Below are 13,901 nucleotides of genomic sequence, written 5' to 3' on the forward strand. Positions count from 1 at the left end.
TGGGAGCTCAGCACTTTTGAAAATCAGGCCCTCTTATTTAGTTGCCTATATGTGGACTTAAGAGCCTAACTTTAGAGACCCATTTTGAAACTCAAGGCTTATTCACCACTTTAAGAACATAAGGGTCTTTGATTTGTCCTGTAGTTCAGGTCTAATAGAAAACTCTTTAACAGTGAACAAGAGCCTATAAATATCATTTGTAACTCCATATTTATAACCTTTTCAAAAGGAAAGCATTTAAATATTTACTCCACCACATTTTCTTTTTCTGAAGGGGAAAAAAAAAGATTTTTCCATTTATAGGAAGATTGGTACCAGTGAGGATGAAGACACTAGTGGTTTCAGACTGATTAACATCTGTTACGGGTGATTGGTCCATTAACACACTAATGCTGGCTACAGGAGTTTCAGTTCCTTTTTCTTCACTCCACCCTATCTACATTTTCCTCATCAACATTTGTCTTGTTTACTAGTTCTCTTTGATACACGTTTTCAGTACCAGTTGCTTTCTTGGTACTGGCATGGGAAGCTTTGGTTTGTTTGGGGTCAGTTGGGAAATTCAAAACAATCAGGAACCTTCAAATTGCACATAAGTTACCTATTTAACAGTGATCTTATTTTTGTTACCCGTGTTCTCCCATCCCTCCTTTTATCTGTCATACTCTTGTTGCATCTTTTCTCAAATGAGATTGTAAGCTCTTTGGAGCAGTGTATGGGGTCAGAATTCATCCCTATAGATTGGATAGATTTGCTCTAGTTCAACCAGAAATTATGGACTCGATGAAAGAATTACTGGTTGGGGTTTTACTGGTTGGCCTGTGTTATGCAGGAAGTCAGACTATGTCATAATGGTTCCTTATGGCCTTAAAACCTATGAAAGCTAATGTACTCAATGCTTTTTTTGCCTCTGTCTTCACGAACAAGGTCAGCTCCCAGACTGCTGCGCTGGGCATCACAACATGGGGAATAGATGGCCAGCCCTCTGTGGAGAAAGAGGTGGTTAGGGACTATTTAAAAAAGCTGGACGTGCATAAGTCCATGGGGCCGGAAGAGTTGCATCTGAGAGTGCTAAAGGAATTGGCGGCTGTGATTGCAGAGCCATTGGCCATTATCTTTGAAAACTCGTGGCGAACGGGGGAAGTCCCGGATGACTGGAAAAAGGCTAATGTAGTGCCAATCTTTAAAAAAGGGAAGAAGGAGGATCCTGGGAACTACAGGCCAGTCACCCTCACCTCAGTCCCCGGAAAAATCATGGAGCAGGTTCTCAAAGAATCAATCCTGAAGCACCTACATGAGAGGAAAGTGATCAGGAACAGTCAGCATGGATTCACCAAGGGAAGGTCATGCCTGACTAATCTAATCGCCTTCTATGATGAGATTAGTGGTTCTGTGGATGAAGGGAAAGCAGTGGATGTATTGTTTCTTGACTTTAGCAAAGCTTTTGACACCGTCTCCCACAGTATTCTTGTCAGCAAGTTAAAGAAGTATGGGCTGGATGAATGCACTATAAGGTGGGTAGAAAGTTGGCTAGATTGTTGGGCTCAATGGGTAGTGATCAATGGCTCCATGTCTAGTTGGCAGCCGTTGTCAAGTGAAGTGCCCCAGGGGTCGGTCCTGGGGCCGGTTTTGTTCAATATCTTCATAAATGATCTGGAGGATGGTGTGGATTGCACTCTCAGCAAATTTGCGGATGATACTAAACTGGGAGGAGTGGTAGATACGCTGGAGGGCAGGGATAGAATACAGAGGGACCTAGACAAATTGGAGGATTGGGCCAAAAGAAATCTGATGAAGTTCAATAAGGATAAGTGCAGGGTCCTGCACTTAGGACGGAAGAACCCAATGCACAGCTACAGACTAGGGGCCGAATGGCTAGGCAGCAGTTCTGCGGAAAAGGACCTAGGGGTGACAGTGGACGAGAAGCTGGATATGAGTCAGCAGTGTGCCCTTGTTGCCAAGAAGGCCAATGGCATTTTGGGATGTATAAGTAGGGGCATAGCGAGCAGATCGAGGGACGTGATCGTCCCCCTCTATTCGACATTGGTGAGGCCTCATCTGGAGTACTGTGTCCAGTTTTGGGCCCCACACTACAAGAAGGATGTGGAGAAATTGGAGAGAGTCCAGCGAAGCGCAACAAAAATGATTAGGGGACTGGAACACATGACTTATGAGGAGAGGCTGAGGGAACTGGGATTGTTTAGTCTGCAGAAGAGAAGAATGAGGGGGGATTTGATAGCTGCTTTCAACTACCTGAGAGGTGGTTCCAGAGAGGATGGTTCTAGACTATTCTCAGTGGTAGAAGAGGACAGGACAAGGAGTAATGGTCTCAAGTTGCAGTGGGGGAGGTTTAGATTGGATATTAGGAAAAACTTTTTCACTAGGAGGGTGGTGAAACACTGGAATGCGTTACCTAGGGAGGTGGTAGAATCTCCTTCCTTAGAAGTTTTTAAGGTCAGGCTTGACAAAGCCCTGGCTGGGATGATTTAATTGGGGATTGGTCCTGCTTTGAGCAGGGGGTTGGACTAGATGACCTCCTGAGGTCCCTTCCAACCCTGATATTCTATGATTCTAAGTAAATTCAAAGAAAAAGTATTAAACAGAGAGAAATACCCCTCTCTGTGAACAATTTTGTGAGGCATTCAGATGTCAGTGACAGATTTGGTACTTGGTGCAGGAGAGAGTGTGGATTGTGGGAGGGCATGTCAGGCAGTTACGGCTCCCTGATTCTCAGGGCCTGTGTGCATTAGCTCCATTGATAGAGCAGTTGCGGGACTGCTCTAAGTTAAGCCATGGGGGTAGGTTCCATTAAAGGTGTACTTCCTATGCCAGCGGAGGGTAGGGATAGAAGAGCTCTGGGCTGACACCTCTCTTCTCTCCACTCTTTTCTTCCACCAATGCACCTCTATGCTGGGAGGGTGCAGATTGGGAGCAGGGTGATAGTACAGGACCAAGTAGTGGCACGTTACACCAGTAGGGAGCTCTCATCTCAGAGGGGAATTCTCTGCTGGCCATTTGTGTCTCTGCTCTGCCCGAGTGGCACAAAGTGTAAATTACATTTAACCTGCACCACACTAAGTAGAACTAAGTGCTTCTCATACCTACTTCTGTCAGGCTTATCTGCTTTGGTAAATCATATGCTAGGTCTAAACTTTAGGGAGCATAAATGCACAGGGGGGAAAAACTGCTTTCTTCCACCCCAGGCAGACTGCCCATCTAATATGGAAAAAGTAAGGGCCAGATCCTGCCCCTGTTGAAATTAATGATAAAACTTTCTCTGGAAACAAGTCTGGGTCCCTAATATTAAGCAATAAAGAGGAGATAAAATGAAACAAGAAGAGGGGGCTCTGCCAATAGGGGTCTGTTTTTTTTTCCAAGGCAACTTCTTCCCTTCTTGATAAACAGGAAGAAAAAACAGAGGTGCAGAAAAGTCACAAATTACTTGATGGCTGGAGAAAATGCCTTACAGTGAGACTTACAGAGCTCAATCTATCCTAGTGTATCAAAAAGACAACTCAGCGGTGACTTGATTAGGATGTATAAGTACCTTCATTGGGGAGAAAATACTTGGCACTGAAAGGCTCTTTAATTCTACTAGAGAATGGCATAACAAGAACCAATGGCTGGAAGCTGAAGCCAGACAAACTCAAATGACAAACAAGGCATAACTTAAGGGTGAGGGTGATTCCCAAGGGAAGTGGTGGGTTCTCCATCTCTTCCAGCCAAGACTCTGTGCCTTTCTGGATGATATGCTCTAGCCAATCACAAGTTACTGGGCACAATACAGGGGAAACAGGGTGAAATTGAATATCCTTGAATATACACAAGGCCAAACTAGATGATCTAATGGTCCCTTCTAGCCTTAAACTCTATGAATACTCCAACAAGTACCTCATTATTCAACTACTTTGGCTGTTACATCTTAATACCATTAGGCTAAGTGGTAGGCAACACAGCTCACAGAAGACTCATCTTGGGTCTTTGTGTCTCATCTATGGGTTATGAGATATGGTGGATGATGGGAGATGAATGGAGAATGGGCTTTTAATGGAAAGTCTACAACAACCTTCCTTATGGCATCACAACACTATGGCTTCATCTTTTTTTCCAAAGTCGCCCGGATAGTTCATAATGCAAAGACATTTCATGGCACTTGCTGGGCTCTGGCTGGGTTGCTAAAACCTACAAGTCACACAGAGGTTTTGGATAAATCCGTTGTCAGCTCTTTACTTCTTAAACTCTCATTTCCTCCTTCTTTCACACATGCTTTTATTCTAAAATGTCTTATAACCATTGAACTTCCTACTTCTTTTTTAAGTAAAGGCTGACAATGGATTTTTTTTTCCTTTTGGGTGAGGCATGAAGCCAGGAAAAAGGGGAAACAAGATTTACTGCCCTTGAAGGCATAAGCAAATGCCTGGTGATTAATAGTTTATATGGATCCATCAACACTAAGCTCTTAGTTAGCTCAGAATCTGCAGTCAGGGCTGCCCCATTTTGAGGCAGTTTAATAATGTCTTGTAAGCATCTGGTGCAGGGAAAATAGATGTTCTCTTCTTTCTGAAACTAATGTACGTGGTTTGAAAGAGGCATCCATTTCTCAATGCAACTTCTAAAGGAGAGGATCTATAATTGCATTGGTAGAATAGAAATAAATGAAGAGTAATTAAACAAGCTATCTAAAGATGTTCTCAGGATAAGACATGCCAACAATTTTATTCACCATGGGACAGATTTTGGGAGAAAGAAGTTTTATGGAACTTTCTTCTTCCCCCATGCAATGCCGACCACAGTTGGAATGCAGATGCAAGTATGCCTTACCCTCCTACCTTCTACACTTGCCAGCACAACTGATGTGAGATATGCATGGTTCAGCTTCTCAAAGGAGAGGGGATATGTGGCACCACCAAGGGCTCCCCTTAAGCTCCAACCCTGAGTGAGGCAGCTGCAATTTCTGCTGGGGCTCCCACTTCAATACCCCACCTCCCTTTTCCCAGCCGCGCCCCCCCCCCGACCGCCCGACAGAGTCAGTGTATTAAAGCAGTGATCTGACCCTATTGATCTAGTTTTGCAACCTGATGATTACAAAGATTTTATGGCCACACTGTTGAACTCAGGTGCCCATATTTAGGTACCTCCATCTTTTTTCAGGCATTTAAAGATGAGACCGGGACAAGGTTTGATGTTAACTGAGGATAACTAAGTGATACGATTCTGGTGAGGACCTTAGAGTTGAAGAGCAGTGCAATGGACTAACTATATTTATTTCTGTCTGACCCAAGGCACTGAACTGCTGAATTATTTAGAAACCAAAAATAATGAATGGTCTGGTTGTCTGAAGTATTGCACCACCACCGATGTCTCAGATGCAGTTTAAAGAGGTTTTCCTATTATGCAGACCACCTTCCCCTCTCTCTCTCGCAGCAGTCACAAACCTTCACGATCACAAGTCTCAGCTACTGTAATTGATTCTTGGTAGCCCAAGTCTGGAAGTCCACACAGCAATGAAACAGCCTTGGAGCTGTCACTATTAGAACTTATCAAACAGGGTAAAATGATTTTTCAATTAAGAAACAGGGATGTTAGCCAAATATCATGAAACAAATAGTATTCAATCAGTTCTGGTCACCCTTAGGAAGTCACCGTTTAGGTGCAGGTGCCACACAATGGTATCTGAGATACCTCCATCACAGCCTCTTGTGATTATATAGGGAAATACTCATAAAAAACTGCTCAGCTATTATAGGTCACTATAGTGTCTCCCTCAGATGCATTATGCTTTAAATGAAAGTTATGTGCACACAAGTAAAAACACTCTTCTAAAAACAGGTCATTTGCAAGAGGGGGAAATAACCTACTAAAATATCAAGATTAATTTTAGTCTTGTAATCGTAATTGTAATCAGATCATTACATCCGGAAAAGATTTTTGGATTTGAGAGAGAAAATAGTCAAAATCACTTCAAGGAAAAGGAAGGCACTGTCTGCCTCCACTGAGGCCGAAAGATTGAGCAAGCATAAATGTTTAGCATATGATTCCTTGCTCCCCTCCTCCACTTCTAGCACACAGTATAATAGTATATAATGCAGCTCAAATCTATTCGTAGAGGCCAGGGAACTGTCCCACTAAAAGAACTGTGGGGTATTTGTTTTTTGTTTTGGTATTTTTTAAAGTCTGTTGCTAAACAGGAAACAGAAAATACTATTGATACCGTTAAAGCCTGGCTCATATATGTGTTAGATTTTCGAAATTCCTTTTCAAATGTCTTACAGCCACCAGCTCCCCACATTTGTTCCTTTATAAGAGTCTTACATGGAAATGTAGAATACTACAGTTGCCCTCCTACTATTGGGCCATTGCCTTCAGATTCCTGGAAGAACCTTCCAACTAGATAACCAAAACCCATGGAACTATATTAGCAAAGAAGGAGAAACATTCACCCAGATGCTCAGCCCTCAGAATCCCCATTCACCCAATCAACACTCCAATTAGCTGGCAACTTGGAGACACTCAATGGGCAAATGGAGGTTATGATGCTGGTATGATCCGTTCCCTCATACCCACACTCTTTTAGTGCAGATGCAAACTAATTATAAAGTGTTTAAACTCCAGACATATTGGCAGGGAAGTTTGAGTTTTGGAGAGAAAGGAAATGGGATCTGGGAGTGCAATGGGATGTGCTTCTGTACAGGATGGAGGGAAACAGCAGCTGGAAGGAATCAGTAACAAAGATCAGACATGTCTAGAAAAAACAGGAATTCCTTCAGCTGGTAATCACGTGATTTAAAATGTTAAATCCATTAGATTTAGGAAAATATTTTTCTCTTCTCTGGTCTTCCATACCATCTGTATTCAGTAAGGGGAGTGCAGAGGAGAAGTGGGATATAAAGATCTTCTGTTTTCATATATATGCTGAGTGAAATCCTAGTCCTGTTGCAGTCAGTGGCAAAACTCCCACTGACTGCAATGAGGCCAGGATTTCAGCCACTGAGCATTTCTTTTTCTTTTAAAATTAAAGCATGCAGTTTAATTGTCACATTATCATGTAATACATGCTCGTCTGTACTGACAGAAAGGAATGGAAAAAGTTAGTAATACATGTATCCAATCTGGGTGTGAATGCACCATACTGACCATTATGGAAGACAGTGCAATATGTCATTGACTTGGATGGAGCTTGGGTCTTTCAAACCTTAGCAATTGTTTTTGCCCTATGCAACAGAAGCCCATCAAATAGATTTCAATTTAAAGTTATATAAATATTCCAGTGCTTTATTTTCATTTTGTTAATCAGCTGTATATTCAATTATAGCGCACTATCCTCCATGCAGAATGTGCCTACTATAGCAAAAAATATACAGGTGGAAATGAGTGTAATGCAAACACTGATATTCACACACACTGTCACTACAGTAAATTGATAAAACAAAACCAGAAGAGGTTAACATTTAAAAATTAAATTTACTGGGTAAAAACTGCAATGTGCAAACTTAAGTTCATTGATATAAAAATACAAGTCATTTATATGTTGTATACACACAAAATATATATGGAAATCATTTACACAGCTAGAAGCCAGAAATCAAGTTCAGAATATGATCATGCAAAGCTTCACTCCCGTCACTCACAATGGTACTGCCCCGGGACTGCTCACATATATAAGGCCCGCAGGAATGGTCTTAAGTCTCTTAAATTCAAGGGGAGAAATGTGTAATTATTAACAGTTGAATATGGTGACCATTACTGGGTAGCCTTAAAACTTGACAGATGTGATGTTCTTATTCCAGTAAGGGTGAAATTGTCTTCAAACAGACATGACACATGCGCTGAAAAGAATGGGAAAGGTGTATGCATATAAAGTAAAAATGTTGTTTATTCTTCTCCCGCGAGCTAGCTACAGAACTTTCATTAATTAATGGATGTCTATTTGAAAGCAACATAAAAGAACGCCCATGCTGGGTTCTCGGGACTCTTGCCATTAATATTCAAATACAATACACAAATCATTGTAGAACCCCAACCTCCCCAGCTGCTCTCCCCTGCCCAAAGGAACTCACACTTCTACCCCATTCTTTCCTCTGACCAATGAGAGAAGTACGATTCTACAAAATTCTATCTCCTTTTGTGGAACTTGCTCTCATCCCGGCTCTCTAGCCCAGACCTAGCAATTCATTCCTAATGCTTAGCAAAAACAGAGAGAATCTCTCACCCTCAGGCCAAAAGGATTTGCTGCCCATCACAACTCTGCCTCCTGACACCAGACCACCTTGCCTGTGTTACAGGAGTGCTCTATAAAAGAGATGTCTGTACATCTGTAAAGAGTTAATTGATAAAGTACCAGTAGATAGCACTCAGGAATACACAGCCACTTCCCAGGTCTTTTAGGTCCAAGATTCTTGTTGATGTGCATTGCCAATGGCTTCTTTGCATCATCTCTCAATAGCTTGTGAAACAGAACCAATTTAACAAATATTAATCTGTTCCAAGAAAGGGAAAGTGGCCCAACCACCCAAATAAAGGTATACCCTTTTTGCCAATACACCCATTTTCAAATGAGTCCCACAGCCCAACACAAGACGCCCCCATACAACAAGCACTAATGAAACAAACGGAGCTTAATTTCCACTACAGTAAACAAACAACACTTTAGTTCAATATTCAGATTCTGCAATTGTAATAGGGCAGAATTTTTTTTAAAGATTGCTCCAGCAGTTCTGTAATATCTACATGTGTCTCAGAGATGGGGACGCATACATTAATGTAGCGTATTAAGTAGGGTGGGTCAGAAATTTTCCATCAAACCTGGTTTTGGACAGAAAATTGGGTTTTGACTAAATGAAATTCTTAATGTGAATTGTTTGGTTTCTATGGAAAATTTCAACTTTGTGTTAAAAAACCGAAGACCCAAAACCTCCAGTATGAAAATAGTCATGGTGCCTCAGGCTCCCATTCTTCTCCATGAACCAAGCTTCCCAGCTGAACTACACCTGCCCATCAGGCTCTGAGGGTGTGTGGGCTGTGAGATCAATGGAAGAAGAGTGTAATTACAGTCATTGGGTCAGATTCCAGCCTGTGCTCTGCCCCTTTACGTACTGCTCCAGGACCGTGTCCTCTGGACATTTTGGGCTGCAGAATAGCGCATTAGGAAGTCTGAGGAAGCTGCTAGTAGTCAGACCAGCCCCAAGACACTGTTCTAATTAGTGCTTGAATCTGAGAGCCACACAGGTAGGCTGAAGCCACTGTTGATCCCCTCTGCCTTCCCGTGTTGTCTCTCCTGAGAGTTGCAATACAGAATCTGGCCTAAGATTTATCCACCTCCTTTGAAAGCGTGAAGAAGCACTCTCATTGTGGAGTGTACATTTTGGAGGGGGAGGGGAGGAAAAAGGGGAATTGAAAGTGAAAAGAAAATACCATGGTTCTGAAGACCACAGTAACATCAGAGAAAGCCAGAAATTTTGCAGTAACCAACTAGGGGCAGAATTATTTAGTGTTTGAGAGTGCAGGTCTGGCACTCAGAAGATCTGGATTTTAGTCTGAACTACCACTAAAACATTGTGCAACCTGTGATAAGTCTCTCAACTCCTTTGTGATTTACTTCCTCACTCTATATTAAAGGGGAATCATAATGCTTACCCACTTTTGTAAAGTGCATCGACTTCCTCAGATGATGGGCACTGTGTCATCATTATTCTCAGGTTCTATATAATGATCTCTTAAAAATAAATGGGCCAAGGTATAGACATGCCAACGAGCCAGCAATGAGGGCAGCGGCATGTCCTCATATGTGTGACAAGGAAAAGAAAGCCTGCTATTGCAGGGTGGCATTCCACACGTCAGACCATCGGGCACTGTTGACTGCAAAGCACTAGTGGAGCAGACTCTTTCTTGTCGCAGACGGCATGATTAGCTCTTGCCACATTACAGGCCAAGTCTCTCTTCTGCCGTAGCTGACCCCCTCTCCTGTTCACAGTGCATCTCTGAGCTGGTATGCTAGTGTGCATCATCAGCACCCTTACATTACTCACAGAACGAGGACAGCAAAGCACCTCTTAAGGCGCAATTTGTGCATGGGAATGAACTCTTGGGACCATCTCCTGGGGAATCCTAGGAAGTTGCTCTCCTTTTCCCCCTTTCTTTTTTCTCCCCCTGTTCTGTGCTCCCTTGCGGGGATGGGGGAAGGGACAGAGACTAATCACCTGTGGGAGAAGCAAGGGGGAGAAAATTCAGTGAGCTTCAACTTGCAGCTTTCCATAGACCATTCCTTTGGGAGGGAGGGAGGATTTTTCCCTTTTGCGGGCTAGGACATGGATTTATGGGTTCCCAACTCGCTAGTATCTGCTAACTACAGGTAAGGGAGCTGCCTTCTGTTCTGATACAGCAGCCAGCCTGTAGGGATAGTTCAGGATCCTCTCCCCCTGGCAACACAGAACTGTACTGCTATTGATAGAGTCGCCAGGAGCAGAGGGGACCTGAAGGTGTGTGTCAGGGGTGTCATACAAGCTGTATTACTTCTCTCTCATTTATGCATGGAAACGCCTGGGCTTTGCAAGGGTTGGAGACTTGGAGCAGGGCACCTTCATTACTCCACACTTTTCCATCCTGTCCCCCCTTGAGATCTAGTGGCACAGGGCAGAAAAGGCAGGAAAATGATTCCATAGAAACAGCACACACATCTGATTCCATGTAAGCAAGGGAAGATCCTAATGCAGTTGTCCTATTAATGCTCAGATCCTGTACTGGGGATTGCCTGGGCCTCAGTGTGTCAGTCACGTGGGGTAGTTGCAACTTTAGCAAAATCTGGTGCATTTGTAAATGGACAGGTTTCACCCCGGAAAGCTCTGCTTCTTGGCAAAGTCAAACTGTCACAAACATGTGGACACTTGAGACTGAAAACTGATGCCTACCTACTGACCACACTTTCCTCTGGGAAGAGTTATTCTAGCCCCCATCTCAACTCAGCATCATATTGTCTGAAGGAAAATATATTCTTGAAAAAATCTTTGGGCCAGAGGCTTTCCTCCACTGACACTGGGAGAGAAGGAGAACACGAGCCAAATTACTGCACTCCTTGAGTCATACCAAAAATATACAACCTGAGCCAAGAGATACAGACGCAGTTCCCAAGTTCACAACTGGGGTTCTTAGTGTGTCTAAAAAAGTTTGATGTCCATCAGTTTTCATTAATAACTATTTAAAAATCCTACTGTGATCTCAGGGAAACTCTTAACATATTAGCTTCTGAACTATCACATAGAGAACTTTGTTTTTGTTCTTAGATGCAACAAAATGTGCAAACATAAATTTTGGCATGGATCATTAACTTTTCTCTGTTGCTCTTTTGTTTAATGTAAAAAGCCAATGTATGAGTAATGGCTCCAAGATGTCCAAATGCAACATAACTTCGCCCTCAAACTGTAAAAGAGTACGATGTAAAGAGATTTTAAAATGTGAAGTGTGAGCTTCTGTATGGTTTCTCAATTCAAAAACAAAACACAAGAGGTAAAGAGATTTGTAATGTCTGGCTTGTATGGAATTTAGACTCTAAGCAAACAGTGTGGATTTGGAGAACCAGCCACATTTAAGAAATTACAGGAGTCAATCTGTGGTTTAGAAATTAAAGAGCAAATTCTCCACTTTAATCCACATGGTGGGATTTGATTTGCATCAGAGATGCACATTACAGCTGCAAGCAAAATGTACCATAGAGAAACATGCATGAAGATAAAAAGATCTTCCACCACATTGTGGATTAGAGAAATAAATGTGCCCTAATATTTTAAGAATAAGAAATTGACAATTTAGGAAACTCACATCTGAAATAGTAATCTCCACTATAGCAGCAAGTTGATACCTGTAACACTAAGTTTGGGGAAGAACAAATTTGTGGTACTCTTTGGTCTAATTGAACAACAAGTTAACTGGATCTCGTTAGATATTACTGCACCTGTAGTTGAAAAAGTGGTGCTTTAACTGGCCAAAAAACTACTTTCATTGTATTTTACAGAAAAGTGAACTTTTTAAAATGTGTAATCTTTCTCAAAAGAGGCGTGGTAAATAGACCACGGTCCTAATTCATACTTTAGCCCAATATCCTTTATAAAGCAGTTTAAATATGTCTGGCACCAAATCAAGCTTTGAAGTGCCTCCACCATTTTGGAGAAAAAGTCTTAAACATTGTTCTTCTCCAAAGGGTGGATAAGCACTGAGTATCAAATGAAACTAAAAATCAGCAGGCATTCGATTCCCTGAAAGAGGCTGTCTGACATCACACAGCAGATCAGAAATAAATAAAATGACCCCTTTAGGTATGATGATAAATCCACTACAATGCTGTGACAGTGACAGACTCTACCATGACAATGTCAGTGTATTCTGTTGGGAAAGTAAAATTCAGTTACCTTCAATGATACATTTATCAGATCATGTCAATCAACAGTACTAAAACAATGGATGTCAAAACAAAACGTATTAAAACAGTATGTTTTATAAAAACTGATGGAAAAATGCCCCACAATTATAGTTACGTACAACCAACTCCAGCTCTCCAGGGTCCACTAAGTTAACACCTTTAAGCACATAAAGCAGTTATTAGAGGTCTTAATAAGGTGACTAGTGGAACCCAGCCGAGTCACAGGGGAATTACACCCTCAGAAATCTATCTAGTATGATCGCAAACCTATCTGTGAATGCTAATACTGTGTAGCCCCAAAAAGGCAGTCAGTTCCGAAGCTCTTCACTGCTGTAATTCTCCAGCCTTTTACAGGACATGCTATTTAACGTGGAGTTTTCTAAATAGAAAAAGGAACACACGTAACCAATATGAAGCACTTAGGTTTAGAAGCACTTATGGAAGAGTCCATGAGTGCAAATATTTACAGTACATTGTATCTGGAGTGTACATATGTTATTTAGTGAAAGATAAATTTTTCCTGCCCATCGTTATATTGCATATTTTATAGTTCATAAGAATTCTGTAAGTTAACAAGCAAGAGTCTCCTCCCTGAGAAACGTGCTTCTCATATTTTTGCAGACACTCCCATTCCCTCAATCGGCTACAGCAAGGCATGGACAATGCTAAGACAACGGTGTCAAATCCCAATGATGACAGTAAAAAACAGTTCTTCCCTTTGTGGAACTTGTCTGCTCCATTACAATTGCAGCTGTCAGTTGGCATCCATGCACTCCTGCCTGGTAAGTAGATGTTTTCCACCTGGGCTGCCTGTCTGCACGCGTAGATCTTCCACTGTCTGCAGCAAAGCTTTCCTCTCCAGCTCTAGAGTGAGAATGGATTGCTTCAATTTGCACTCGTTGTTCAGTAAAATTTCTACTGTAGCTTCTAGGTTTTGGATCTTTCCATTTGCCACCTGAAGTGGGAAAAGAAAACAAGAATTTCCTAAAAACTGTGAAATGAGTGGACCTTACAGACAGAGTTCTCCTCAGTCCTTCAGGCTTTTAAAAGGTCCTACTGAGATAGGTCATATTTACAGTAGATTTTCCAGTTATGTAGAAAACACACACTGAATTAAAGTGTAAGTACTGCTACTTCCACAAGCTTAGTATTACTTATAAATAGCATTGTCTACAGACAACAATCCATTTTCTCTCTCTCTCTCTCTCTCTCTTTCTAATCTTTACTGTTTAGGCACTAGTGTGATTAAACCTAGAATATAATACAGAGCAGAGAAGATTAAAAGTTAAATCTACAAATAATTAGCTAATAGATCTATTTAATTAAGAATAGCATCACTATTAATCCAGGGCTCTACTCACTACAAAATTACACTCCATAGATATCAAGGTGCAGAAATATCATGACTCAGAAGGAAAAAATGTGTCTGCGAACGACTGAGGAACAAACCTTCCACTATGTTTCCCGTGCCTAGAGGTTACATTTTACCAAGCTG

The 13,901-nt window shown here is 41.8% G+C and overlaps 1 protein-coding gene and 1 long non-coding RNA gene across 8 annotated transcripts in view; one reads left to right on the plus strand and one right to left on the minus strand.

Moving 5' to 3' along the window:
• The window catches only part of LOC140910683 (uncharacterized), a 29,052-nt gene extending 15,902 nt beyond the window's left edge, over positions 1–13,150 (plus strand). Inside the window, exon 3 of the long non-coding RNA XR_012158693.1 lies at positions 13,028–13,150. This is a non-coding gene — a long non-coding RNA (uncharacterized LOC140910683). The remainder of the gene's footprint in view (positions 1–13,027) is intronic.
• Positions 7,466–13,901, minus strand: part of TBC1D1 (TBC1 domain family member 1) — a 212,046-nt gene continuing 205,610 nt past the window's right edge. For all 7 annotated transcript variants that reach the window (XM_078852572.1, XM_073342291.2, XM_073342290.2 and 4 more), the window contains one exon: positions 7,466–13,361. In XM_078852572.1, coding sequence (XP_078708698.1) covers positions 13,161–13,361 — 201 coding nt within the window. In that variant the 3' untranslated portion in view covers positions 7,466–13,160. The remainder of the gene's footprint in view (positions 13,362–13,901) is intronic.

The sequence above is a fragment of the Lepidochelys kempii genome, chromosome 4 (genome assembly GCF_965140285.1).
Source record: "Lepidochelys kempii isolate rLepKem1 chromosome 4, rLepKem1.hap1, whole genome shotgun sequence".
Lineage (NCBI taxonomy): Eukaryota > Metazoa > Chordata > Testudines > Cheloniidae > Lepidochelys > Lepidochelys kempii.